General features: G+C 50.8%; 1 protein-coding gene and 1 long non-coding RNA gene across 9 annotated transcripts; one reads left to right on the top strand and one right to left on the bottom strand.

The window, feature by feature from the left end:
• Positions 1-1,043: 1,043 nt before the first annotated feature.
• On the bottom strand, positions 1,044-9,344 carry LOC129013701 (uncharacterized). 2 transcript variants are annotated; one of them, XR_008494059.2, is made up of 4 exons: positions 9,231-9,344; positions 3,599-3,742; positions 3,226-3,341; positions 2,534-2,646 (listed from the first exon to the last, which is right to left on the bottom strand). It is a non-coding gene; the product is annotated as an uncharacterized LOC129013701 (long non-coding RNA). The 2 variants fall into 2 exon arrangements; XR_008494058.2 differs by lacking the exons at positions 2,534-2,646; positions 3,226-3,341 and adding an exon at positions 1,044-1,329.
• Positions 9,010-23,257, top strand: SPINT1 (serine peptidase inhibitor, Kunitz type 1). 7 transcript variants are annotated; one of them, XM_054450286.1, is made up of 11 exons: positions 9,010-9,238; positions 9,541-10,080; positions 18,149-18,276; positions 18,522-18,660; positions 18,744-18,962; positions 19,094-19,120; positions 19,431-19,556; positions 19,672-19,722; positions 20,924-21,094; positions 21,308-21,355; positions 21,806-23,257. In XM_054450286.1, the coding sequence occupies exons 2-11, from the start codon at positions 9,606-9,608 to the stop codon at positions 22,015-22,017; spliced, it is 1,596 nt and encodes a 531-aa protein (XP_054306261.1). In that variant the 5' UTR covers positions 9,010-9,238; positions 9,541-9,605; the 3' UTR covers positions 22,018-23,257. The 7 variants fall into 7 exon arrangements, with proteins under 7 accessions (XP_054306261.1, XP_054306265.1, XP_054306267.1 ...); XM_054450288.2 differs by having other exon boundaries at positions 9,088-9,238; positions 18,744-18,914; XM_054450287.1 differs by having other exon boundaries at positions 9,221-9,330.
• Positions 23,258-24,473: the final 1,216 nt, after the last annotated feature.

The following is a 24,473-nucleotide window of genomic DNA, read 5'->3' on the forward strand; positions in this document are numbered from 1 at the left end:
CCTCCTGATTTCTGGGATTACAGGCACATGCCACCATGTCCAGCAAATTTTTGTATTTTTGTATTTTTTTTTTTTTTTTTTTTGAGACAAAGTCTCGCTCTTGTCCCTCAGGCTGGAGTGCAATGGCGTGATCTCGGCTCCCTGCAACCTCCACTTCCCATGTTCAAGCGATTGTCCTGCCTCAGCCTCCCGAGTAGCTGGGATTACAGGCGCCTGCCACCACGCCCAGCTAATTTTTGTATTTTTAGTAGAGATGGGGTTTCACCATGTTGGCCAGGCTGGTCTACAAACTCCTGACCTCAGGTGATCTGCCCACCTCGGCCTCCCAAAGTGCTGGGATTACAGGCATGAGCCACCACGCCCGGCCTATTTTTGTATTTTTGTAGAGATGGGGTTTCACCATGTTGGCCAGGCTGGTCTTGAATTCCTGACCTCAGGTGATCCGCCCGCCTTGGCCTCCCAAAGTGTTGGGATTACAGGCGTGAGTCACTGTGCCTGGCCTAAGTAGTTTTATATACATCTTTTATTAACACTGCAGTTATTCAAAATTTGGACCATGACTCAGAGTAAGGAATTTAATATCACAATGTACACATGTACATATATAAAGCTAAATTTCTTATGAGGCAAAACTTGTCCTTACTCTGATATTTTTCATTCTATTTCATTTTATTTTGTCTTTTCAAATGCCACTGGCAAATCCCTTTACCGTTTTTAAAACTCACTAATGAATCCCAACCTGTTCTATTAGAGGTGATTCCATGATTTAGTCACTCAGTCCCATCTTTGGATATATGGATTGCCACCAATTTGCCATTATAAATAGTGTTCCTCTGCTGAACACTTTTGTAACTATTTCTTTGTTAGCATCCATGATTTCCCTTAAGAGAAGTTTATAGACGTAGAACTACAAAGTCAAAGAATGTGCAAAATTGTAAGAGGCTTGATATTTATGGCCATATTAGTTCCCTAAAAGGTTGACTAAGTAAATGGTTTATAGTTTGATATCCTAATTTTTTCAGTGAATGCATTCTAAAATTTAACAGCTTGAAACAATAAGCATTTATTATATCACTGTTTTAGTAGGGGGGATTCTGGGAGTAGATCAGCTGGGCCCCCCAGCTCAGGGACTGCAGTCAAGGTGTCAGCCAGCACTATAGTCACCTCAAGGTTCAAGAGCAGGAGGTCCACTTCCAGGCTCACTCACAAGGGTGTTGGCAGGTCTCAGGTCCCCAGATGCTGTTGGCTAGAGACATTGGATCCTGCCATGCAGGCCTCTCTGGAGGCTTACTTATCACATGGCACCTTGCTTCCACCACACCAAGGGCACTAAGAGAGAGAGAGAGACAAAGAGAGAGAAAGTTACAGTCTTTGTAACCAAATCCAGGAAGTGACATCCTATGACTTTTGCTTGATTCTATCCATTAGAAGCAAGTCACTAGGTCCAACTACACTCAAGGAGAGGAAATTATACAAGGCATGAGTACCAGGAGGTATGGATCACTGGGAACCATTTAGAAGCAACCTACCGCAATGGAATATTGTGAGCATTTTTTTCAAATGTTTAATATTTTTAATAATGAAAACATTTGAAATTTATTCTCTCAGCAATTTTGAAATGTACAGTACTCAATTATTAGTTATATTTGCCATGTACAATAGATCTCAAACAAAAATATCAAACTTCCTCCTGAGGCATTGTATCCTTTCATTATCACCTCCCTGTACCCTCCACCCTCATGTGAGCATTTCTGACATTAGAATACTCCTCAAATTCTGACATTAGAATATTCCTCAAAAATAACCCTTTAGGACACAGGGAGGGGAACAACACACACTGGGGCCTGTGGGGTAGGTTGGGGGGAGGGAGAGCATCAGGATAAATAGTTAATGCATGCAGGGCTTAATACCTCGGTGATGGGCTGATAGGTGCAGCAAACCACCATGGCACATATTTACCTATGCAACAAACCTGCACATCCTGCACATGTACCCCAGAACTTAATAAAATAAAATAAAATAAAATAAAAACAGGATGGGCACGGTGGCTCATGCCTGTAATCCCAGCACTTTGGGAGGCCGAGGTGGGTGGATCACCTGAGGTTGGGAGTTCCAGACTAGCCTGACCAACATGGAGAAACCCCATCTCTACTAAAAATACAAAATTAGCTGGGCATGGTGGCGTATGCCTGTAACCAGCTACTCAGGAGGCTGAGGGAGGAGAATTACTTGAAGCCAGGAGGCGGAGGTTGCAGTGAGCTGAGATCGAGCCATTGCATTCCAGCCTGGGCAACAAGAGCAAAACTCCATCTCAAAAAAAAAAAAAAATACCCCTTTAAGGGCTGTTAAAAGAAAATCCATAGCCAAATTAGGCCAGGCACGGTGGCTCACGCCTGTAATCCCAGCACTTTGGGAGGCCAAGGTGGGCAGATCACCTGAGGTCAGGAGTTTGAGACCAGCCTGACCAACATGGAGAAACCCCGTTTCTACTAAAAATACAAAATTAGCCAGGTGTGGTGGTGCATGCCTGTAATCCCAGTTACTCAGGAGGCTGAGGCAGGAGAATCACTTGAACCCAGGAGACGGAGGTTGTAGTGAGCCGAGATCGCGCCATTGCACTCCAGCCTGGGTGACATGAGCAAATTTCTGTCAAAAAAAAAAAAAAAAATACATAGCCAAATTAAATTTAAGAGTTTAATTTAGCAAAGTACGATTGGTAAATTGGGCAGCATTCTGAGCCAGAGTGGGCTCAGAGATTTATGGGCAGAATAAGGAAAGTGATGTACAGAAAATGGAAGTGAGGGACAGAAACAGCCAGATTGGTTACAGCTCAGTGTTTGCCTTATTTGAAGAGGGTTTGAACAGCTGGCCCCTTTTGATTGGCCAAAACTTGGTGTTTGGCACAAGGGTAGATTACAGGCTGTTTACATCTCCATTTAGGTGATAGTTCACTATGTACAGAGAAACTTTTAGGTCAAACTTAAAATATGTAAGAAGGCTAAATTTGATTTAACAGAGCTGTAGCAGTATCTGAGAGGGGATGTCTTTTTAAAATAAAAGTTAAATTGGCTGGGCACAGTGGCTCACACCTGTAATCCTAATACTTTGGGAGGCTGAGGCAGGAGGATGGCTTGAGCCCAGAAGTTAGAGACCAGCCTCAGCAATATGGTGGGACCCCATCTCTACAAAAAATTTACAAAATTAATCGGGTGTGGTGGCACATACCTGTGGTCTCAACTACTCGGGAGGCTGAGGTGGGAGGATCGCTTGAACTAGGGAGGTCGAGGCTGCAGTGAGCTATGGTTGTGCCACAGCACTCCAGCTGGCAACAGAGCGAGACCCTGTCTCAAAAAAATCATTTTTTTCTGCATAATGAATTAGTGGGCTTTTACTTAGATTATTAAAACTAAAGTTTATTCTGTATATATTATCTGTTTCAGTTATTATTGACACATAAACCACCCCCAAAATTTAAAAGCTTAAAACAGAAACAGCCATTTATTTGCTCATGATTCTGTAACTTGGGCAGGGCTTGGCAGGGTCAGCTAGTCTCTGTTAAGGTAACTTGACTGGGGCTAAAGATGCAAGATGGCCTCACCCAGCTTCTCAGTTGGGGGTGGGCGTGGCTGGAAGACAGCAGGCCCTTCCCTTTTCCTTTAGAGTCTCTCATCCTCCAGGGCCTCATTGTCTTCAGGTGCTATCTCTCTCATGCAGCACAAACTTCTTTACATCACAGCTGGCTCTAAAAGGGAAAAACAATGCTACAAGATTTCATAAGGCCTGGAAGTCACAGGGCCCCACTTCTGCTAGGTCCAACTGGTCAAAGCAAGTTCCAGATTCAAAGAGAAGGAAAGTAAAAGACACCTTCTAGTGGGAGAAGCAGCATGCACACCCAGGAATGGGAGGCACTGTCGGTGGCCACATTTGTAGACAATCCACCAGTCCTACCTACAGAAACTGCCAGACCACATCCACAACAAGGCAGTCAGTGTTCCTCCTCTAGTAGTGGTGTAAGAACTGAATATTCTCATCAAATCATCCACTCCTTAGAGCAATGATTGGTATTTGTGATGTGGCAAATAGGAATGGAGCCTGTGGCACAGAGCTTTTCCCAAGCTTGCAGTGGGAAAGTGAACTACACGGCCTAAGAAAAGAGTGAGTATGGCCTAAGAAAAAAGCCACATAGCCTTGGCCGGGCACGGTGGCTTATGGCTGTAATCCCAATACTCTGGGAGGCCGAGGTGGGCAGATCATTTGAGGTCAGGAGTTTAAGACCAGCCTGGGCAACATGGTGAAGCCCCATCTCCACCAAAAAATAAAAAAAATAGCCAGACATGGTGGCAGGCACCTGCAGTCCTAACTACTTGGGAGGCTAAGGCAAGAGAATCACTTGAACCTGGGAGGCGGAGGTTGCAGTGAGCCAAGATCATGCCACTGCACTCCAGCCTGGGTGACAGAGCGAGACTCCATCTTGAAAAGAAAAGAAAAAAGAAAAGAAAAAAAGAAAAGAGAAGAGTGAACTCCCCTTGGGCCCACAGTATAGAATTAAAAAACAATATCATTTGCAAATACTTTGCAGGAAGGCAGCTCAAATCAAGGAAAGGGCCTAAGATTGGCAGTCAAGAGACCTGAGGTCTGGAGCTGGCCCTGTGTCTATGAACAAACCAAGGCCAAATCTCTGGACCTCAGTTTGCTGTATGTAAGGGGAAGGGTTTTTTAATTTTTAATTTTATTTAATTTTATTTTTTGAGCTGGAGTCTCGCTCTGTCGCCAGGCTGGAGTGCAGTGGCACGATCTCGGCTCAGTGCAATCTCCGCCTCCCGGATTCAAGCGATTCTCCTGCCTCAGCCTCCCGAGTAGCTGGGACTACAGGCACGCGCCACCATACCCAGCTAATTTTTGTATTTTTAGTAGAGACGCGGTTTCACCATGTTGGCCAGGATGGTCTCAATCTCTTGACCTCGTGATCCACCCACCTTGGCCTCTCAAAGTGCTGGGATTACAGGCGTGAGCCACCGTGCCCTGCTGGGTTGTTTTTCAAAATTTATTTTTTCAGACACTATGTTGCCCAGGCTGGTCTCGAACTCCTGACCTCAAGCAATCCTCCTGCCTTGGCCTCCCAAAGTGTTGGGACTACAAGCGTAAGCCACGGTGCCCAGCCAGGGGAAGGGTTTTAGCTGAGTCTCCTCTGACAGCTCTGACACTCTCTGCCTAAGCAAATACTGAACTTCATGAGTCGGTCCAGGGAACAGTTGGCTCTGTACACTCTGCCAGAGAAGTTCTTGGGGATGACTGAGGGTCTGAACAGGTGAGGGACAGATGAAGGCAGGGCTGGAGGAGGGAACCACATGGCAGTGTGCAGGGTGGCCTGGAGTTCCATCAGGAAGCTGGCACAGAGCCTAGATTAAGGGCAGCAGTGGGAACAGACAAGAGATGGATGTGAGTGATTACCAAGGAAGACTGTCATTAAATATGGTATGTTGAGGTCATCACGGTGTGTCTCTCTCTTCATTATGGAAGCATCCCATGTTCACTGAAGGGATCTTGGAAAATATTTTTAAAACTAGAAAGAAGAAATGTTATCCTACAGTCTCACCATTCAAATACCATCACTTTCACTACTTTGATGGCATACCTTATAGTCTTTCTTCTCTTCACATGTAGTTTTTCTTATTAGTATGTAAGAAGCAGCATAAGGTAGTATGGAAAGTATGCCTTTTAATGTCATAAAGACTTCAGATACAATCCTGGCTCTGTCACTTTTTTAAAAGAATCATTTCGACTTTTATTTTGTTTACTTATTTTTGAGACAGGGTCTAGTTCTTTCACCCATGCTGGAGTGCAGTGGCATGATCATAGCTCACTGCAACCTTGACCTCCCTGGCTCAAGCAATCCCCCCACCTCAACCTCCTGAGTAGCTGGTACTACAGGCATGCTCCACTATGCCTGGCTAATTTTTTGTATTTTTTTTTTTATAGAGACGGGGTCTTGCCATGTTGCCCAGGCTGGTCTTGAACTCCTGGGCTCAAGCAATCCTCCCGCATTGGCCTCCCAAAGTGCTTGGATTACAGACATGAGCCATTGCTCCTGGCCTCAACTTTTATTTTAGATTCAGTGGGTACATGTGCAGGTTTGTTACATGGGTATAGGGTTTGGGGTACAGATGAGCCTGTCACGCAGGTAGTGAGCATATGACCTAAAAGGTTGTTTTTCAGCCCACGCTCCCCACGCTCCCCTCCCTCCTTCTCTCTTCTGGTAGTCCTCAGTGTCTATTGTTCCATCATTATGTCCATGTGTACTCAGTGCTTAGCTCCCATTTATAAGTGAGAATATGTGGTATTTGGTTTTCTGTTCCTGCCTTAATTTGCTTAGGATAATGGCCTCCGGCTGCATTAGTATTGCTGGAAAGGACATGATTTTGTTAATTTTATGGCTGCATAGTATTCCATGGTATGTATGAAGTACATTATCTTTATCCAATCCATCACTGATGGGCATCTAGGTTGATTCCATGTCTTTGCTATTGTGAATAGTGCTGTGATGAACATACAAGTGCATGTGTCTTTTTGGAAAAACAATATATTTTCCTTTGGGTATATACACAGTAATAGGATTGCTGAGTTGAATGGTAGTTCTAAGTTTTTGAGAAATCTCCAAGCTGCTTTCCACAGTGGCTGAACTGATTTACACTCCCACCAACAATGTATAAGCGTTCCCTTTTCTCTGCATCCTCACCAGCATGTGTTTTTGTTGTTGTTGTTGTTGTCATTTCAAGTAACATTTATTGAGAACTCTTGGTGTCAAATGCTTTGTCTGCATTAACTCATTTAATCCTCATAAAAAACCCTATGAAGCCCCACTGCCCATTCAAGGAAACTAAGGCAGAGAGTTCAAATAACTTGCATAAGGCCACACGAATAGTAAGTGGCAGATACAAGAGCTAAACCCAGTAGTCTGAGTCTGAAGCTCACAAGTTCAACTTCTCTACAACCTGTCACCACTCTTCATTCACTACCTGACCTTGATGGAGTCAGTGAACCTTTCTGCAAAGTGGAAACAATTTTCAGAGTTGTCCTGAGCATTAGCAATCCTATGTCAAGTGCCTGGAGGGAAGACAGTGGGCATCTCAACAAATGGTGGATGCTCACCACTTGAAAGTGAGTTATGGGTTTAGGCAAGTTGAATCTGAGGTGAGGGCAGAACTTCCAGATGAAGTCAGAATTGCAAGGGCCATAAAGCCCAGGGTTTAAGCACTGAAGCCATGGAGTTGGCCTGCCCGGGCTCCAATCCCTACTCTGCCGCTTCACTGCTGAATGACCTGACAAGTCAGTTTACCTGTCTGAGCCTGTTTGCTCATTTGTAAAATGGGGCTAAAAATACTACCTCCCTAGGTTTGTTTTGAGTATAGGGTAATATGTGGGCAGTGCTTAGGAACAGAGTTTGGGCATTGTCAGTGCTGAATTCATGTTGGTTTTTATAATGGTGTGTATAATGGATGTAATGATAAATTTATGGTGATGTAATATTACCATAAGGTAATAGTCCCCTGTATTAAGATTCTTGAGGTCAGGCGCAGTGGCTCACGCCTATAATCCTAGCACTTTGGGAGGCCGAGGTGGATCACCTGAGGTCAAGAGTTCGAGACCAGCCTGGCCAAAAAGGTGAAACCTGGTTTCTACTAAAAATACAAAAATTAGCTGGGCGTGGTGGTGTGCACCTGTAAGCCCAGCTACTTGGGAAGCTGAGGCAGAATTGCCTGAATCCGGAAGGCAGAGGTTGCAGTGAGCGGAGATCGTGCCATTGCACTCCAGCCTGGGTGACAAAGCGAGACTCCGTCTCAAAAAAAAAAAAAAAAAAAAAAAAGATTCTTGAATGTGTTAGCCATAGGGGGAAATCAAATCACAACAAAACCCTTTCTTCCCAGTGACTGCACAATCATTTTCTTCATTCCCAGCATACCATCATTGTTGTATATCCACCAGTGTGCCAGGATCTGTGGATAAACCCTAAAAACCCAGAGAAAGGGAGACAGGCCCCAGATTCCCACCCCAACACGCATTATGTGAGCAGCTGGAGGATGTTGCAGTTCAGCAAAATCCAAGGGTTGGCCACAGGATCTGCTAGGCAAAGCTGCTCTGGATGAGAAACTGGGAAGAATGTTCCTATTGGGTTGGGGGTTGTTAAGCCATCAGGAAAAGGTTTGGAATCTGTATTTTAAGAGAGCATGCTATGTGATTCCTCCAGCCCTGCCTTCATCCGTCTTTCATCTGTTCAGACCCTTGCCGTAGAGAATGGTCTCTTAAGAGTTTTTTACTCAGGAGGAGCAATGAGCTTGGCTTTAAGGAGTCCACTGTTTCGTGAAGGGCATTAACTCAGCTACTTGGTGAACTGGAACCTCCAGGCTTCCAAGGATGACATTTCCCCGGAAGAAAGTGGCCAGCAGCGTCCCCTTTGTGAAAGAGAGGAAGCCTGGGCTCCAGGGAAGGGGGCAACAGTCCAATGAGCCATAGCAGGGAATGGACCGAATTGCACATACAAGATGAGGAGGGGCCTTGAACAACAGGGAAGCCCCGTGGAGCACGCAGGGGAGCCTGGACGCGGGGAATCGCCTCCGTTTCTCACCCTGACAGCAGGGAGGGCTTCCCGGAGCTGACAGTGAGGCAGACATCCCGGATCCCAGTTATCACAGATGCAGCCACGCAACTTTTGGGTTCCCTTCCCGCCACGAAATGGAAATGATTTCCCGAGGGCCGGAAAGATCATTTGCATCCGGCCTCAGGTCTGGGGCTGGGAAAGCAGGCCCCGGCCGGAAAGGAAGACGGGAGGCCGCCGCCCCAGAGGCCGAAGCCCCGCGTCCCGGCCGCGTCCCCTCCCGGCTGGGGGATGCGCTTCGGGCGCGGGGTTCCCTCGCGAGGCTGGACTGGGTGGAGCCCGAGAGCCCCTCCGGGGAGCTGGCTGCCGGGGAGGCGCCGGGGCTGCGGGGCCGCGGGGTGGGCCGGGCCTGGAGCTCCGCGCTAGAGGCGGCCGCAGCGCACCTGGCGTGGGCGGGGCCGGCAGCGCAAAGGTGAATATCGGCCCCGCCCCGACGGCGCTGACTCAGTTTCACCAGAAACCAGGGGGAGAAGGCGGCCGAGCCCCAGCTCTCCGAGCACCGGGGCGGAAGCCGCGGCCCGAGCCGCGCAGGAAGCCGGGACCCGAACCTCGGCGGACCCGGCCCCACCCAACTCACCTGCGCAGGTAACCGGGGCCCCCGCGCGCAAGGCGGAGGCGCAGGCGGAGCGGGCTGGAGCATGTCCGGCCCTTTGTTCTGCGCTCGTGCGTGTGTCCGGGTACGTGAGCTCCCTAGCGGTCCGCCTGTCCGTCTGTCTGGCTGCCGGGTCCCTGGAGGGCGCGTGGGAGGGCCGGGCCCGTGCGCCCTCTTCGCTCCCGAGGTGCTCCGGTCCCTCCTCCCCGCCACCTCCTCCCGCCCGGCCCGCCTCCTCCAAAGTCTCCCGGGCTGATCAGATGTGTCTCTTCCTCTGTCCCCTCCCTTCTCTCAGGTCACCAGCACCCTCGGAACCCAGAGGCCCGCGCTCTGAAGGTTACACCCCTGGGGAGGAAGGCGATGGCCCCTGCGAGGACGATGGCCCGCGCCCGCCTCGCCCCGGCCCGCATCCCTGCAGTCGCCTTGTGGCTTCTGTGCGCGCTCGGCCTCCAGGGCACCCAGGCCAGGCCACCGCCCGCGCCCTCTGGGCTGCCCGCGGGAGCCGACTGCCTGAACCGCTTTACCGCCGGGGTGTCTGCCTTCGTGCTGGACACCAACGCCTCGGTCAGCAACGGAGCCACCTTCCTGGAGTCCCCCACCGTGCGCCGGGGCTGGGACTGCGTGCGCGCCTGCTGCACCACCCAGAACTGCAACTTGGCGCTAGTGGAGCTGCAGCCCGACCGCGGGGAGGACGCCATCGCCGCCTGCTTCCTCATCAACTGCCTCTACGAGCAGAACTTCGTGTGCAAGTTCGCGCCCAGGGAGGGCTTCATCAACTACCTCACGAGGGAAGTGTACCGCTCCTACCGCCAGCTGCAGACTCAGGGCTTTGGAGGTGAGGAGGGTGCCAAGATGGATGGGTTTGGAGAGACTCAAAAAAGGGACTGGTTATGGGGTCCTAGGGTAGGCGAACATCAGAGAGGAGTTAAGGAGAGTTCACTTTTTTTTTTTTTTTTGCGACGGAGTCTCGTTCTTGTCGCCCAGGCTGGAGTGCAATGGCCCAATCTGTGGTTGCTCACTGCAACCTCCGTCTTCCATGTTCAAGTGATTCTCCTGTCTCAGCCTCCCGAGAAGCTGGAACTACAGGCACCCGCTCGCTACCAGACACGGCTAATTTTTTTTTTTTTTTTTTTTTTGGTACAGACGGGGTTTCACCATGTTGGCCAGGCTGGTCTTGAACTCCTGAACTCAGGTGATCCACCCGCCTTGGCCTCCCAAAGTGCTGGGATTATTTCTACCCGAAGCCCTCCTTAGAAGTAGGCAGTACAGCCGAATCAACCCTGGCGATCAATGGGATGAGAGATGTCGCAGCCAGATCGCCCTCACATCGGTAGTAGGCAGTACAAACAGTAAACTTAAACGAAAGGGGACATGAGTAAGGAGGGCAGGGCCCAGGCTCTGGCTCCTGAACTCAGGATGTTCAGAGGTGATGGGCTGGTGCTCACAGGGAAGCCTTTGGCTCTGGGCCGTGTGTACTGGAGGGGAGAGGAAGTCCCCAGGACTCCTGACCTCTGGCACTGATAGGCTGATTGAAGGAGTGAGCTGTCTGGATGGTCTGGTGACTAGAAAGGCACCTTGGCTAAGCACTGGTCTGGGCACACCGATGCCCTGTCAGGTGAGCCTGGCCATAGTCTCCTCCACTGGCTGGACTTGGGACTGCTTAGCATCTCTCTACCCTCTAGGAATGGATTGGCCTTTTGGTGGTCCAGGAAGACTGCCAGATCTGAGACTAGAAAACAAGCCCAGTCTGCGGTTGATCCAAAGGGAGAGGAGTGATATTGTAGGCACAGAAGCCTAGAGGCTCTGGGGTGGGGGATGAGGAGGGTTGTGGGATGAGTCAGCCTGTTGGTATGTATACCTAGTAGGGGAAGGGATGTCAGCTGTCCAGGCAGGTGTGTGTGCATGCGCATGAGCCAGACAGGGCTCTCCCTGCTTAGAATCTGGTAGCCAAACCTTGTTTACTTCCATGGATAAGGGCAAAGCGGAGGCCAGGGCTCCTCCTCTTTCTTCCTCGGGCTGAACTGTCTGCTGGGATCAGGGCCAGTCCAGAGCCTTGGTTCCCCCATTCTCTCCACCTGCTGTTCTGGCCAGGTGGGGCTCCAGGGCAGGGGTGGGTCACCTCTCATAACCTCTGTGAGCACTTTACAGCTTACTGATTGCTGTGCCACCCGTCCTCTCACTCAGGCCTCATGGCAACAACTTCCAAAATGGGTGCTACTAGCAGTCATCCCACTTTTTAGATCAGGAAACTGAGACTCCCATGTTAAAGAATTTGCCCAGGGTAACACTGCCCATAAATGGTAGGCCTGGGATTCACCCCAGGGGAGACCTCCAAAAAAAGTCCTGTGCTGTTTTTCACACAAGACCATCTCTCTGGTAAAAACCTAGCATTCTGACCCAACATAGCCCAGTGGATAACAGAACCAGGGATTGGGGAGTTTGGGGGCCAGAACTGGGCTGGGGCCACATGTGGGGGTGGTCTCCGTTCTGGAAAGTGGAGAAAGGGCTTTCCTCCGCAGACTTTTCCTGGGCTAGTCTCTCTGCCAGTCTAAGGGTCCTCTTTTCTCCCTATCCTTCCAGTAGCTCTCCTGGGTCTCTGAGGAGAGGTGAGATGGGGATTCCTGTGGATGGGAGGGGGACATATGTGAGGGCCAGTCTGGGCCACCAAGTCCCACTGGACCAGGGCTGCAGCCTGTTCCACAAGGAAGTAGCAGAAGGTGTAGGTGGTGATGACTCTTACTGACCTGAGTTGCCCATGCCCTTCCTGCTCCACGGAGGCCCCATGGGAGTCCCTCTCCAGGGCCAGAGTGTGAAATTCTGGAGTCTGGTCAGGGAGCTGAGCTGGACTATGGCCTCGTGGTCTTGAGACCAGACATCGTCATCTGGAAACCCCCAGGACCTGCCTGTTTGCCACAAGAGAGGGTGGAGTGGGGATTTCCTGGGACATTGAGGGAGGCAGGTAGGGCTTGGACTTAGTATGAGCTCCAGGCCATTCTAGGCCATTCTTAGAGTGCTGCAGTGCTTTGGGAAGTGGGAAAAGCTGTGTGTGTGTCAAAGGGTTTATTCTTAGCTGGGTCCAGTTAGAGAGGTTGGAGGTGGGTAATGACAGGGTAGAGCCATTAAGGGCTAGGGTGGATGAGGAGGGTTGGGTGGGTCACGGGCACTGAGAGCTTCCAAACCTTTGATTCTCCTATAGCATAGATAAATGCTCCCCAGAATGGGTTTGTTTGTTCCTCTTTCTGCCTGTGGCCAAGTCAGGCCAGTACAGATTCCTGCAGCTGAAGGCCGAGCAGCTTGCACTTCCTCCTCTCCCCTTCTCTTCCCCCACCTCTCCTGCTCCCCAGTCCTATGAAGGAGTGGCTTAGGAGGCGGAGTCTGCCCTTCCCTGAGGTCCTGAGACCTGGTAACTAACTGGGGGAGGGGCTGGTTTTATTGCCACTCTAGCCCTTTGCTCTCTTGGGGGTGGGAAGAAGGGAGTGGTAAGGCAAGGTACCTGCCCCTTGGTCTTGGGGGCTGGGGCTTGGAGAGGACTGAGTTGTGCGGGGTGGGGTGGGATTCAGCCCCTGATTCAGCTCAAAGTCTGATGCATCACTCTGCATGCTACTTCCACTCTGGGGGCCTGGTGGGGCTAGCCTGTCTGTCTGCTAGGCACACTGCTACGTAGTCTGTCTTCTTTCTACAAAATGCAAGGAGAACTGGGATCCTCCCAGCTCACTACTCCCTTGGCAGGTGTTCTCAGGGTGCTCTCCTGCTTGTCAGCCAAGCCCCTGGGCTGGGAGGTTGCCTCCAGACAGCCACTTTTTGTTCCTGCTCATCCCTGTCTTATTTTCCCTAATCCCTGGAACCCAGTTCTCTTTTTACTATTTTTGTAGGCCTCTGAAACATTCAACATGTTTCTTCCTGAAATCTCTCCCTTCCCATCCCTTTTGCTGTCATTGTGCATCCTGGTCTTCTCAGCCCCAGAACCACCTTCTGTGAGTCCCCCATTGGCTCTGCTTTCTCTACTTCATCAAAGAGGAATCCCTGTGACTCAGCCTCCTACCAGCTGTTCTTATCTCTTTACCTTCTCTTCTTTCTTTGCATTCACTCTAACACTTGAAAAAACTCTCTAGAGAGCCTCTGTGGAGGGTAGTTGGGCAATATCTATCGAACCTAAATGCACAAAGCCCTGGACACAATTCCACTTGTAGGAATTTATCTTGCAGCTGCACCTATACACGGATAAAACAACTTACCAGCCAGTTAGTCCCCGTAGTATTGTTTATAATAAGGAAGAATTGGAAACAATCGCATTGTCTGTCAACACATCCTATAATTGAATACTGTGATGTTGTTTTCATAATAATAATAAACCCTAAGGCAGCATGGTTTAGTTCTTAGGAGAGAAAGAAAGAAAATCTAAATCAGGAAACTGGTAGGGACTGTTTAAATAAATTATAAATTGTGGTGCATTTATACAATGAATATGATACAACAACAACAACAAAAGGAAACTCTTTATGTGTCGCTATGGAACGATTTCCAATATATATAAAGGGCAAAACAAGATGAAGAACTCACATGCTTGTGAATTCAAATACTGTCTCTTGATATTCTCTCTCTGTCTCTCTCACATACATACCTTTGGGGTAATAAACCTGATGGAGAAGGTTCCTTCTTAAGGAGAAGAGGTGACTTAATCTTCACTAGCCTTTTGTACCTTTTGGTTTTTGTTTTTCTTTTTTGAAATGGGGTCGGGCCAGGCGTGGTGGCTCACGCCTGTAATCCCAGCACTTTGGGAGGCCGAGGCGGGCGGATCACGAGGTCAGGAGATTGAGACCATCCTGGCTAACACAGTGAAACCCCATCTCTACTAAAAATACAAAAAAATTAGCCGGGCGTGGTGGCGGGCGCCTGTAGTCCCAGCTACTCGGGAGGCTGAGGCAGGAGAATGGCATGAACCCGGGAGGCAGAGCTTGCAGTGAGCCGAGATCACGCCACTGCACTCCAGTCTGGGCAACATAGCAAGACTCTGTCTCAAAAAAAAAAAAAAAAAAGAGAAATGGGTCTCACTCTGTCACTCAGGCTGGAGTTCAGTGGTGTAACCACAGCTCCCTGCAGCCTCGACTTTACAGGCTCAAGCGATCCTCCCAACCTCATCTTCCTGAATAGCTAAGTAGCCATCACACCATCACACCTAGCTAATTTTTTATTTTGTAAATACAAGGTCACACTGTGTTGCCCAGGCTAGTCTCAAACTCCTTGGCTCAAGCCATCCTTCTGCCTCAGCTTCCCAAAGTTTTGGGATTACAGGTATGAGCCACCACACCCAGCCACCTTTTGAATTTTATATCATATATGTATTAGCTAAACTAGAAAAGCAAAATTTAAAAACCCAACATTATAAAAGCAATTAAAATCACAACCTCTGAGCGGGTGGATAACCTATAGAATTAGGTTTTGGAGAGAGCATTTGCTGTGGAGTCTGACAGACCTTGGTTCAAATCCCAGCTCTGCCTTTAGAAACTGAATGACTCTGAGCAAGCCATTTAATCTTTCTGGTGTCAACTTTCTTATCTGAAAAGAGGATGAGAATGTAGGTGTGGCAGGCTGGTTATGAAGGTACATGATGGACAGGGATCAATAAACTTTTTCTGTAAAGATCTAAATAGAAATTATTAGGCTTTGTGGGCCATAGGGTCCCACTTGCGACTACTCAGCTCTGCTGTTGTTACATGAAAGCAGCCATACTCAACATGTAAATGTGTGGGCAAGGCTGTGTTCCAATTGATGACACAAATTTGAATTTCATGTGCTTTTCACATGTCATTACAAAGGATTCGCCTTTTGTTTTTTCTTTTTCTTTTCTTTCCTTCTTTTTTTTTTTTTTTTGAGATGGAGTTTCGCTCTTGTTGTCCAGGCTGGGAGTGCAATGGCGCGATCTCCGGCTCACCGCAACCTCCGCCTCCTGGGTTCAAGCACTTCTCCTGCCTCAGCCTCCCGAGCAGCTGGGATTACAGGCATGTGCCACCACACCCGGCTAATTTTGTATTTTTAGTAGAGATGGAGTTTCTCCGTGTTGGTCAGGGTGGTCTTGAACTCCCAACCTCAGGTGATCCACCTGTCCCGCTTCCCAAAGTGCTGGGATTACAGGTGTGAGCCACAGCACCCGGCTCTTGTTTTTTCATCCGTTCCAAAATATAAGAGATGGTGGGCTGGATTTGGCCTGCAGGCTTAGTGCCAACCCCGGATATAGCTGATGCAGGTAGAGTACCTAGCATGCTGCCCAGCATACACTCAGCCAGTGCCTCTATTTCCAACCCTTGCCTGTCTCTCATTGTCTGCAGGTTCCAGGTGGCCTGCCTTCTCCCAAATTTAACTTCTCTATGACTTAACCTATATGTTCCCTCTAAATCCGGTTTCCCTTCTGCCTGTACCCTGGCTTTTCCTTCCCAGTTCCCAGAGACTGGCAGGGAAGAAGCCAGAAGCATCAGCCCAGCGTTGTTTCTCACAACTTTATCTCCATTCCTTTGGCTGACCTGGCATTTGGGCCACTCCTGTTGCATCTGCCCTGGGCCACTGCACTGGTATACCTGCCAGCCTCCTCGCTCCACAGAATACTTCCAAACAGATGGGAAAACAGTTGCTGCTAAGAGCTCAGGAGTGCTCCTGCTGCCCAAGCCCTTGGCCCCTCCCTTTGAACTCCTGGACCTCTGTCATGTATCTAGGAGGTCAATGTCTGGTGCAGCCGGCCTCCAGGACTCTGCGCCACTGCTCACGGCCAGTGTCTGTCCCCTTTCTGTACTACCAGTTGTTTAATATTTGAATGTTACTCCTGTTGTGTCCAAACACCCTGGCCTGGCCTCCAGGGCACTTTGAGGTCAACTCAAGCCCAGCAAACTGGCCTTGCAAATTCCTAACTCCTTGCTTTGGTTTCTCATGTGTTCTGCCATTTTCTTTTTTCTTTTTCTTTTTTTTTTTTTTTAAACGGAGTCTTGCTCTGTCGCCAGGCTGGAGTGCAGTGGCGCGATCTCGGCTCACTGCACCCTCCGCCTCCCAGGTTCAAGCGATTCTCCTGCCTCAGCCTCCTGAGTAGCTGGGATTACAGGCATGTGCCACCATGCCCAGCTAATTTTTTGTATTTTAGTAGAGAGAGGGTTTCACTGTGTTAGCCAGGATGGTCTCAATCTCCTGATCTTGTGTCTGCCCGCCTTGGCTGCCCAAAGTGTTGGGATTATAGGCGTGAGCCACCGCGCCCAGCTGTGTTCTACCATTTCCAACAACACCCTACATTCTCCCAACAACCAAACAAGAACAAAAACAAAAAAATCAAAAAATCCTTTCTCCCTCCTCCAGAAAGCCTTGCCTTATCCCCCTAGCCTGCTGTGGCCTCCTTTCTCTGAATGTCCACTGCCTTGTTTTGTCCACATGTTGCTTCATGTCATGGGGTCTTATCTGCCCAACTGGACTAATCCCCTGAAGGGCAATGTATTAATTTCTTAGAGCTGCTGTAACAAATGGCTATGAACTGGTTGGCTTAAAACAAATTTGGCCAGGTGCGGCGGCTCATGCCTGTAATCCCAGCACTTCGGGAGGTTGAAGCAGAAGGATCACTTGAGGTCAGGAGTTCAAGACCAGCCAGGCCCATGTGGTGAAACCCCATCTCTACTAAAAATATAAAAATTAGCCGGGCATGGTTGTGCACACCTGTAATCCCAGCTACTCGAGAGGCTGAGGCAGGAGAATCACTTGAACCCTGGAGGCGGAGGTTGCAGTGAGCCAAAATTGTGCCACTGCACTCCAGCCTGGATGAAAGAGTGAGACTCCAGCCTGGATGAAAGAGTGAGACTCCATCTCAAAAACAAAACAAAACAAAAAAATTATTCTTGCACAGTTCTGGAGGTCAGAAGCCCCACATCAAGGTGTCAGCAGGGCTGTGCTCCCTCCAAAGACCCTAGGGGAGAATTCTTCCTTGTCTTTTCCAGCTTCTGGTGGCCCCAGGCGTACCTTGGCTGTGGCTGCATCACTCTAGTCTCTGCCTCTGTCTTCGCGTGCCCTTCTCTTCCTTCACTCTGTCTTCTCCTCTTCCGTTTCTTATAAGGATACTTTGTCATTGGATTTGGGGCCTAACCAGCTAATCCAGGATGATCGCATCTGGAGATCCTAATTACTTCTGCAAAGACCGTTTTCCCAAATCAGGTCACGTTTATGGGTTCCAGGGGTTAGATGTGAACATATCTTTGAGGGGCCACAAGGCAGGGATCCTGCACTGTGCTTGTCACCCTCCCTCATCCCTGACCCTGAGGTGGGGAAGCCTCAGACACAGGCACTGTCAAGTCAAGGAAGGGCGTGGCTCCCGGGACCCCTTGTAACGGGAGGCCGAGTCTGTCTGAGGTATTTCTATTGTAGAAAATAGAAACAAGCGCATCCCCTCAAGTAAGTGTGTGTGTGTGTGTGTGTGTGTGTGTGTTTACTCAATAAGATCAGATGGCAATTTGTTCAGTAATTTGCTTCAGAAAGAAGGTTTACAGCTGGGCGTGGTAATTGTACCTTTAGTCCCAGCTACTCACGAGGCTGAGGCAGGAGGATTGCTTGAGTTTGAGGCCGTAGTGGCCATGATCGAGTCTGTGAATAGTCACTGCGCTCCAGCCTAGGAAACATAGCAAGACCCCATCTCTAACAAAAAAAAAAGAAAAGAAAGTGGGTTACAACATAAAAATATCTTCAGTATACCAAAAACATGCTCTCTGAATAGAGATCAAGAAGCTGGTTCTGTTGGGGGCTCCCACCCGTACCCCATGCAGGCTGCAGAGTCCCAGTTTGGTCTAGGTGTGGCCCATACTTTCATCACCCCGCTTTGCTCCTGGGAGAAGCCTGGTCCATCTAGTGAGAATTGACCTTATCTCACTTTCTCCCCCTGCCAGGGTCTGGGATCCCCAAGGCCTGGGCAGGCATAGACTTGAAGGTACAACCCCAGGAACCCGTGGTGCTGAAGGATGTGGAAAACACAGATTGGCGTCTACTGCGGGGTGACACGGATGTCAGGGTAGAGGTGAGACACTGGGCTGACTCTCTGACCCCGCCCTCTGCCTGCCAGCCTTCTGGGAGCCCCTTTCTGGGGCCCTAGGCCAACCAATGGCCCCCGGATGGGATGGGATGGGGTGGAGAGAGGCTGAAGATGCATTTAATCCAACTCCCCCTGGCCTCCCCAGGGGTGTGGGTGTGTGTCTGGCCGGGCCTGGGACAGCCCAAGGGCATCAGGGGGTGCCCAAGCCTGATGGCCACTCCTGTGTGCAGAGGAAAGACCCAAACCAGGTGGAACTGTGGGGACTCAAGGAAGGCACCTACCTGTTCCAGCTGACAGTGACTAGCTCAGACCACCCAGAGGACACAGCCAACGTCACAGTCACTGTGCTGTCCACCAAGCAGACAGAAGGTGAGGGAGGGGTGAGGAGCAGCACCTGGAGCCCCCGCTGTGCTGATTGGCCGCAACGTCCCCTCATAAGCTCTCCCCCCTAGACTACTGCCTCGCATCCAACAAGGTGGGCCGCTGCCGGGGCTCTTTCCCACGCTGGTACTATGATCCCACGGAGCAGATCTGCAAGAGTTTCGTTTATGGAGGCTGCTTGGGCAACAAGAACAACTACCTTCGGGAAGAAGAGTGCATTCTAGCCTGTCGGGGTGTGCAAGGTGGGCCTTTGAGAGGCAGCTCTGGGGCTCAGGCGACTTTCCCCCAGGGTGAGTGGTCTTTCTCTTCTGTGGCCAGGGAGGTGGGTGGTGGGAGTTCTCCCTTGCCCACCCACCTCAATCATCTCATCCCCACTGGAGCCTGGTCGTGCCTCCTCTCACTTCTCTGTTCTCTCCCCCAGGCCCCTCCATGGAAAGGCGCCATCCAGGTGGGCTTTACTCCCCTCCCCATCCCCCATCCCCGCCACATCTCCAGCCCATATCATCCCCATGCCCCTGAGCAGCCTGCCTTTGACCGAGTCATTCCTCCCCTCACAGCTTGTGGAAGGACCACAAACATCCCACCCCTTCCAGCCCAGCATCCTCCTATGAGGATCTGCCCAGTTTGCGTGGGGGAGGAGTGGGGTTGGTGGAAAGGGATTGGGGAATGTGCTGTGTCTGGGCAGAGAGGGCCAAGTAGAAGGTGGGCCCTGGGCACTTGTTCTTTGCTTGAGCCTGACCTCCCCTCCACCCGTCCAGTGTGCTCTGGCACCTGTCAGCCCACCCAGTTCCGCTGCAGCAATGGCTGCTGCATCGACAGTTTCCTGGAGTGTGACGACACCCCCAACTGCCCCGACGCCTCCGATGAGGCTGCCTGTGAAAAATGTGAGGCCTGGGGGATAGAGGGGGTTGGGCAGCAGACAGGGAGGTCCTGACAGCCTTGCCCTGAACCCCTGGGAGACCCTTGTTGGGCTGAGCCTCTGACCTTTCATCTCTGCAGACACGAGTGGCTTTGACGAGCTCCAGCGCATCCATTTCCCCAGTGACAAAGGTGAGATCCTCCCCAGGTGCCCTGGATCAGGGCAGATGCTGACACTGCCATCCTTACTATTTCCATCCAGCAGTGCCTGAGGGGCCTGCCGGGTGTACGGGCCTGTGGGTACAAAGAGCCAGGGTGGGCTCCCAGTTCTCCAGATGGCACAGCTTCTTCCCTGGCTGGCTCCTGGGCTCTCTTCTGTGGCTCTGTGTTTTCCAGGCATCACTCATTCTCCCAACACCTTCATAATTTCAGCCATGCCCACCACATATTGCTCAGATCCTATTTACTTAATCAGTTACTTTTTAAATGTAATACATTAGAAAGGAACTTTCACATCACTACCATAAATGGGAAGCCACTATTACTTGCCAAACATTAAAAAACAACACAAATAAATATAATAAAACAGTAAGTTTTAGCTTGCCAGGCGCGGTGGCTCACGTTTATAATCTCAGTGCTTTGAGAGGCCGAGGGTGGCAGATTGCTTGAGCTCAGGAGTTCAAGACCAGCCTGGGCAATATGGCAAAACCCCATCTCTACAAAAAATACAAAAATTAGCTGGATGTGGTTGTGCGTTCCTGTACTCCCAGCTACTCAGGAGGCTGAGGTAGGAGGATCACTTGAACCTGGGAGGTAGAGACTGCAGTCAGTTGAGATGGCACCACTGCACCTCAGCCTGGGCAACAGAGTGAGACCCTGTCTCAAAATAATAATAATAATAATAAGCTCTAGCTAGTTGCTGTTGCCTGCCAAGGCTCAGACCCTGAGGCCCATCCTTTTTTTAAGAAAGGTAAACCAGCCAGGCGTGGTGGCTTACACCTGGAATCCCAGCTACTAGGGAGGCTGAGGTGGGAGGATCACTTGGCCTAGGAATTTGAGGCCAACCTGGGCAACACAGCGAGCCACTGTCTAAAAAAAAGAGGTAAACCACCCAGTGTTGGAAAACTGAGACCGTGACCCAGTCAGAAAAGCTGAAAGAAAATTGAAATAACTATGAGTCGGCATAGTTTACTTTTGTGCCTACAATTATTGTCCAGGGTTTGTCTTCCCTTTTCTGGCACCACTGCAGCTGGGCCAGGTGTTTTGGGGCCTCTCAGGCCCTCCCTGAGCCATGGCGGGTGGGGAGGTGCTGGGCAGCAGCCACGTGGAGCCTGGCAGAAGGTGGCAGGGAGGCCATGGACTCACTCACCATAGCCTACTCCATACCCCGCAGGGCACTGCGTGGACCTGCCAGACACAGGACTCTGCAAGGAGAGCATCCCGCGCTGGTACTACAACCCCTTCAGCGAACACTGCGCCCGCTTTACCTATGGTGGTTGTTATGGCAACAAGAACAACTTTGAGGAAGAGCAGCAGTGCCTCGAGTCTTGTCGCGGCATCTCCAGTGAGCGGGCCAGTGAGAGGGTGGGCATGTACGCGGGAAGGCTTAGCCAGTGGCCTCCACTCTGTCCTCAGGCCTTTGGGAGTCACCCCTCCATCCTCAGAGTGCCTGGAGTAGGAGTGGGAGAGGATGGCAGTGTGAGGTCTGGGGCACTGGGGAACAGCTGAGTCTCTGAGCCCTTAGTACTGACTGGTCTCTCCCCTCATCATTCTGCAGAGAAGGATGTGTTTGGCCTGAGGCGGGAAAGCCCCCTTCCCAGCACAGGTAAGCCCTGAACTGTCCTGTAACTGAGGTTAGCATGTAGGTGTCAACTCACGGATCAATTCCACCTGTTGTGACAGCCTAACCTGTGTTGAGAAGGATGCCAAGGTGGCCTATAGAGACAGAGTACCGTAATCAAATAGGGATGCCTGCCACACACGAGGGAGGGAGTACAGTAAAGTGCATGCCGATGTCTGTCAGCAGCGTCCGAGGCTTCCCCCAAGTTAACTGCAAGGAGAGCGACTTGAGCTGAGACCTGAGGCCCACCAGAGTTCCTCTGAGCTCCTGGACAGAGCTGTTCAGCTGCTCATATGTGAGAGGTCTGAGTCGGGTGCCCATGTCCTTCCACACCTGGCATCCATTTGACTTGGTCTCTTCCATAGAGTGGGGGTGGGTGTCAGAACCAGGCAGGCCCTGGGAGCCCCTTATTCTGCCCCTTCTTCCCCCACCCAGGCTCTGTGGAGGTGGGTGTCGCAGTGTTCCTGGTCATCTGCATTGTGGTGGTGGTAGCCATCCTGGGTTACTGCTTCTTCAAGAACCAGAGAAAGGACTTCCGCGGACACCACCACTGCCACCACCCACCACCCACCCCTGCCAGCTCCACTGTCTCCACTACCGAGGACACGGAGCACCTGGTGTATAACCACACCACCCGGCCCCTCTGAGCCTGGGTCTCACTGGCTCTCACCTGGCCCTGCTTCCTGCTTGCCAAGGCAGAGGCCTGGGCTGGGAAAAACTCTGGAACCAGACTCTTGCCTGTTTCCCAGGCCCACTGTGCCTCAGAGACCAGGGCTCCAGCCCCTCTTGGAGAAGTCTCAGCTAAGCTCAGGTCCTGAGAAAGCTCAAAGGTTTGGAAGGAGCAGAAAACCCTTGGGCCAGAACTACCAGACTAGATAGACCTGCCTGCATAGGAGTTTGGAGGAAGTTGGAGTTTTGTTTCCTCTGTTCAAAGCTGCCTGTCCCTACCCCATGGTGCTAGGAAGAGGCATAGGGTGGTGTCAGGCCCTGGAGGCCCCAACCCCATCCTCCAGAGCTCCTCTTCCACGCTGTGCGCCCAGGGCTGGGAGGAAGGACTTCCCTGTGTAGTTTGTGCTGTAAAGAGTTGCTTTTTGTTTATTTAATGCTGTGGCATGGGTGAAGAGGAGGGGAAGAGGCCTGTTTGGCCTCTCTATCCTCTCTTCCTCTTCCCCCAAGATTGAGCTCTCTGCCCTTGACCAGCCCCACCCTGGCCTAGACCGGCAGACAGAGCCAGGAGAGGCTCAGCTGCATCCCGCAGCCCCCACCCCCACCCCCAAGGTTCTCCAACATCAGTCCAGCCCGCCCACTGGGTAATAAAAGTGGTTTGTGGGGTTTCTGTCTCTGTTCTGTGGGCCGGGAGAGGGACAAGTTTGCTGGGGGGTGATGGGACCGTCCTGTTCAGCTGGTTCAGGCTTCGGCCACCCTGTAGAGCAGGTTTTTCCATCGTCTCTCTGGAAACTGGCCTGGCCCCTGACTTTGGAGAGCAGTGCCAGGTTTGACCACCAGAGGGGAGGAGTGAGAGGGCCACGGGAGCCACGAGTGTGGGGAGGCTGCAGTGCTGCTATGTAGCATTTCTTCCTGGTGTGAGCCTCTCCACAAGCCTGTTGAGTGGCTGAGCTCTCCACAATTCTGTTCATCTGGAGGTTGGGGTTAGGGGTGCACAGGCACCTTGGCTCCTACCTCCACATGTTAGGGCCCATGTGACTAGCTGTCTCCCTCCCCACAGAAGCCCTGGCTTCTGCGCTGGAGTGCAGCATCCCCTAACCAGGCTCTGAGCTCCGTCCCAGGAGCCTTTAGTAGAGACACTCCACTCCAACCCACACCCCTGCATTTGTTCAAGCTACCTCCCAGTGCCAAAAAGAAAAAAAAAATCATACTTTGAGCTCATTCGCTCGTTTATTCAGTGAATTACATTGAGCTCCTCTGTGCCAGACACTGCCAATCATTAGAAATTTGATACTGCTGAGAGGGGCACAGAGGAAGCACTATTTAAATGCTTTACGTATCTCGAGTTGCTGGCGCTGCACACAGCCCTTGTGATGACAATACAATCGTCCCCATTTTACAGGTGAAGAAACTAATTCATAGAAATTGCCTCCCCAAGGCCCTAGAGCTGAGATTGGAGGACTGGATCCCCAGAGTCTAGTCTTACAAAAGAGGTAGCAGGGTTGGTGGGGGTGGGGGGCGGACTTAAAAGCAAATTTTAAGCAAGTACAACTACCATAAATGTACATATATGAAGTTATAAGTGTACAGCTCAATGAATTTCCATAATGACACACACCTCTGAGGCAGGCACCCAGATCAAGAAGCAGAACCTTCTTAGCACGCTGGGACAGGCCTCGTTTTGATGGATAACACCTGGTTTTGGTGCTCTCATGGACCACCTCCCCGTTTTGCACGCCTCAGCCTAAGCTCAAAACCCTCCCACACAACCACAGGTGGTGGACACTCCCTGCCTCACACCCCTGTGTCTGCTAACACCACCCTGAGCCGAGAGCACCTCTTATTTACTGTCTGTCTTCTTGCCGGGTTGTGAGCTCCCAGAGCCGCAGATGGCATCCAGTTCTGTCTGGGTTCCCGGCACCCCATGCTCCCTCTGTGACCTTGGTAAATTGTAGTTTAGTAAATGTTGAGTAAGCGGCAGGGGGTGGGGCTCATCCCCACTGTTCCATTTCATAGGGCACCGTGTTTTCCCTTCTGACCCCCTACTCTGACACTCATCCATCCTTCGAGGCTCAAAACAGACTTGATCCCTACTGGGAACAACCCCCATTATCAGTTGGTTCTCAGACGCTACCCTAGTGTCTAGAACAGTGATCAACACAGAGCAAGTATTTAATAAGGGTTTGTTGGCCTGAAGTGAACATCCTCTCAGGGAGGGATAGACATCAAGTGAGAGGATGCCAGGCAAAGCGCCACCCCTAGTAACAGATGCTTGCATGTGCAGAGGGAGTGCCCGAGGAGATGGGAGCTCTCGGGGGTCACTAGGGGGCGCTGTGACTATGACTGGATGCCGTGTTCTTCCTGCAAGGATGTGAGGACTCAGTCTCAGGCAGGTGACAGGAGTGGAGCAATGAACGCCAAGACACAGCTCCTGCTC

The sequence above is a fragment of the Pongo pygmaeus genome, chromosome 16 (assembly GCF_028885625.2).
Source record: "Pongo pygmaeus isolate AG05252 chromosome 16, NHGRI_mPonPyg2-v2.0_pri, whole genome shotgun sequence".
NCBI lineage: Eukaryota > Metazoa > Chordata > Mammalia > Primates > Hominidae > Pongo > Pongo pygmaeus.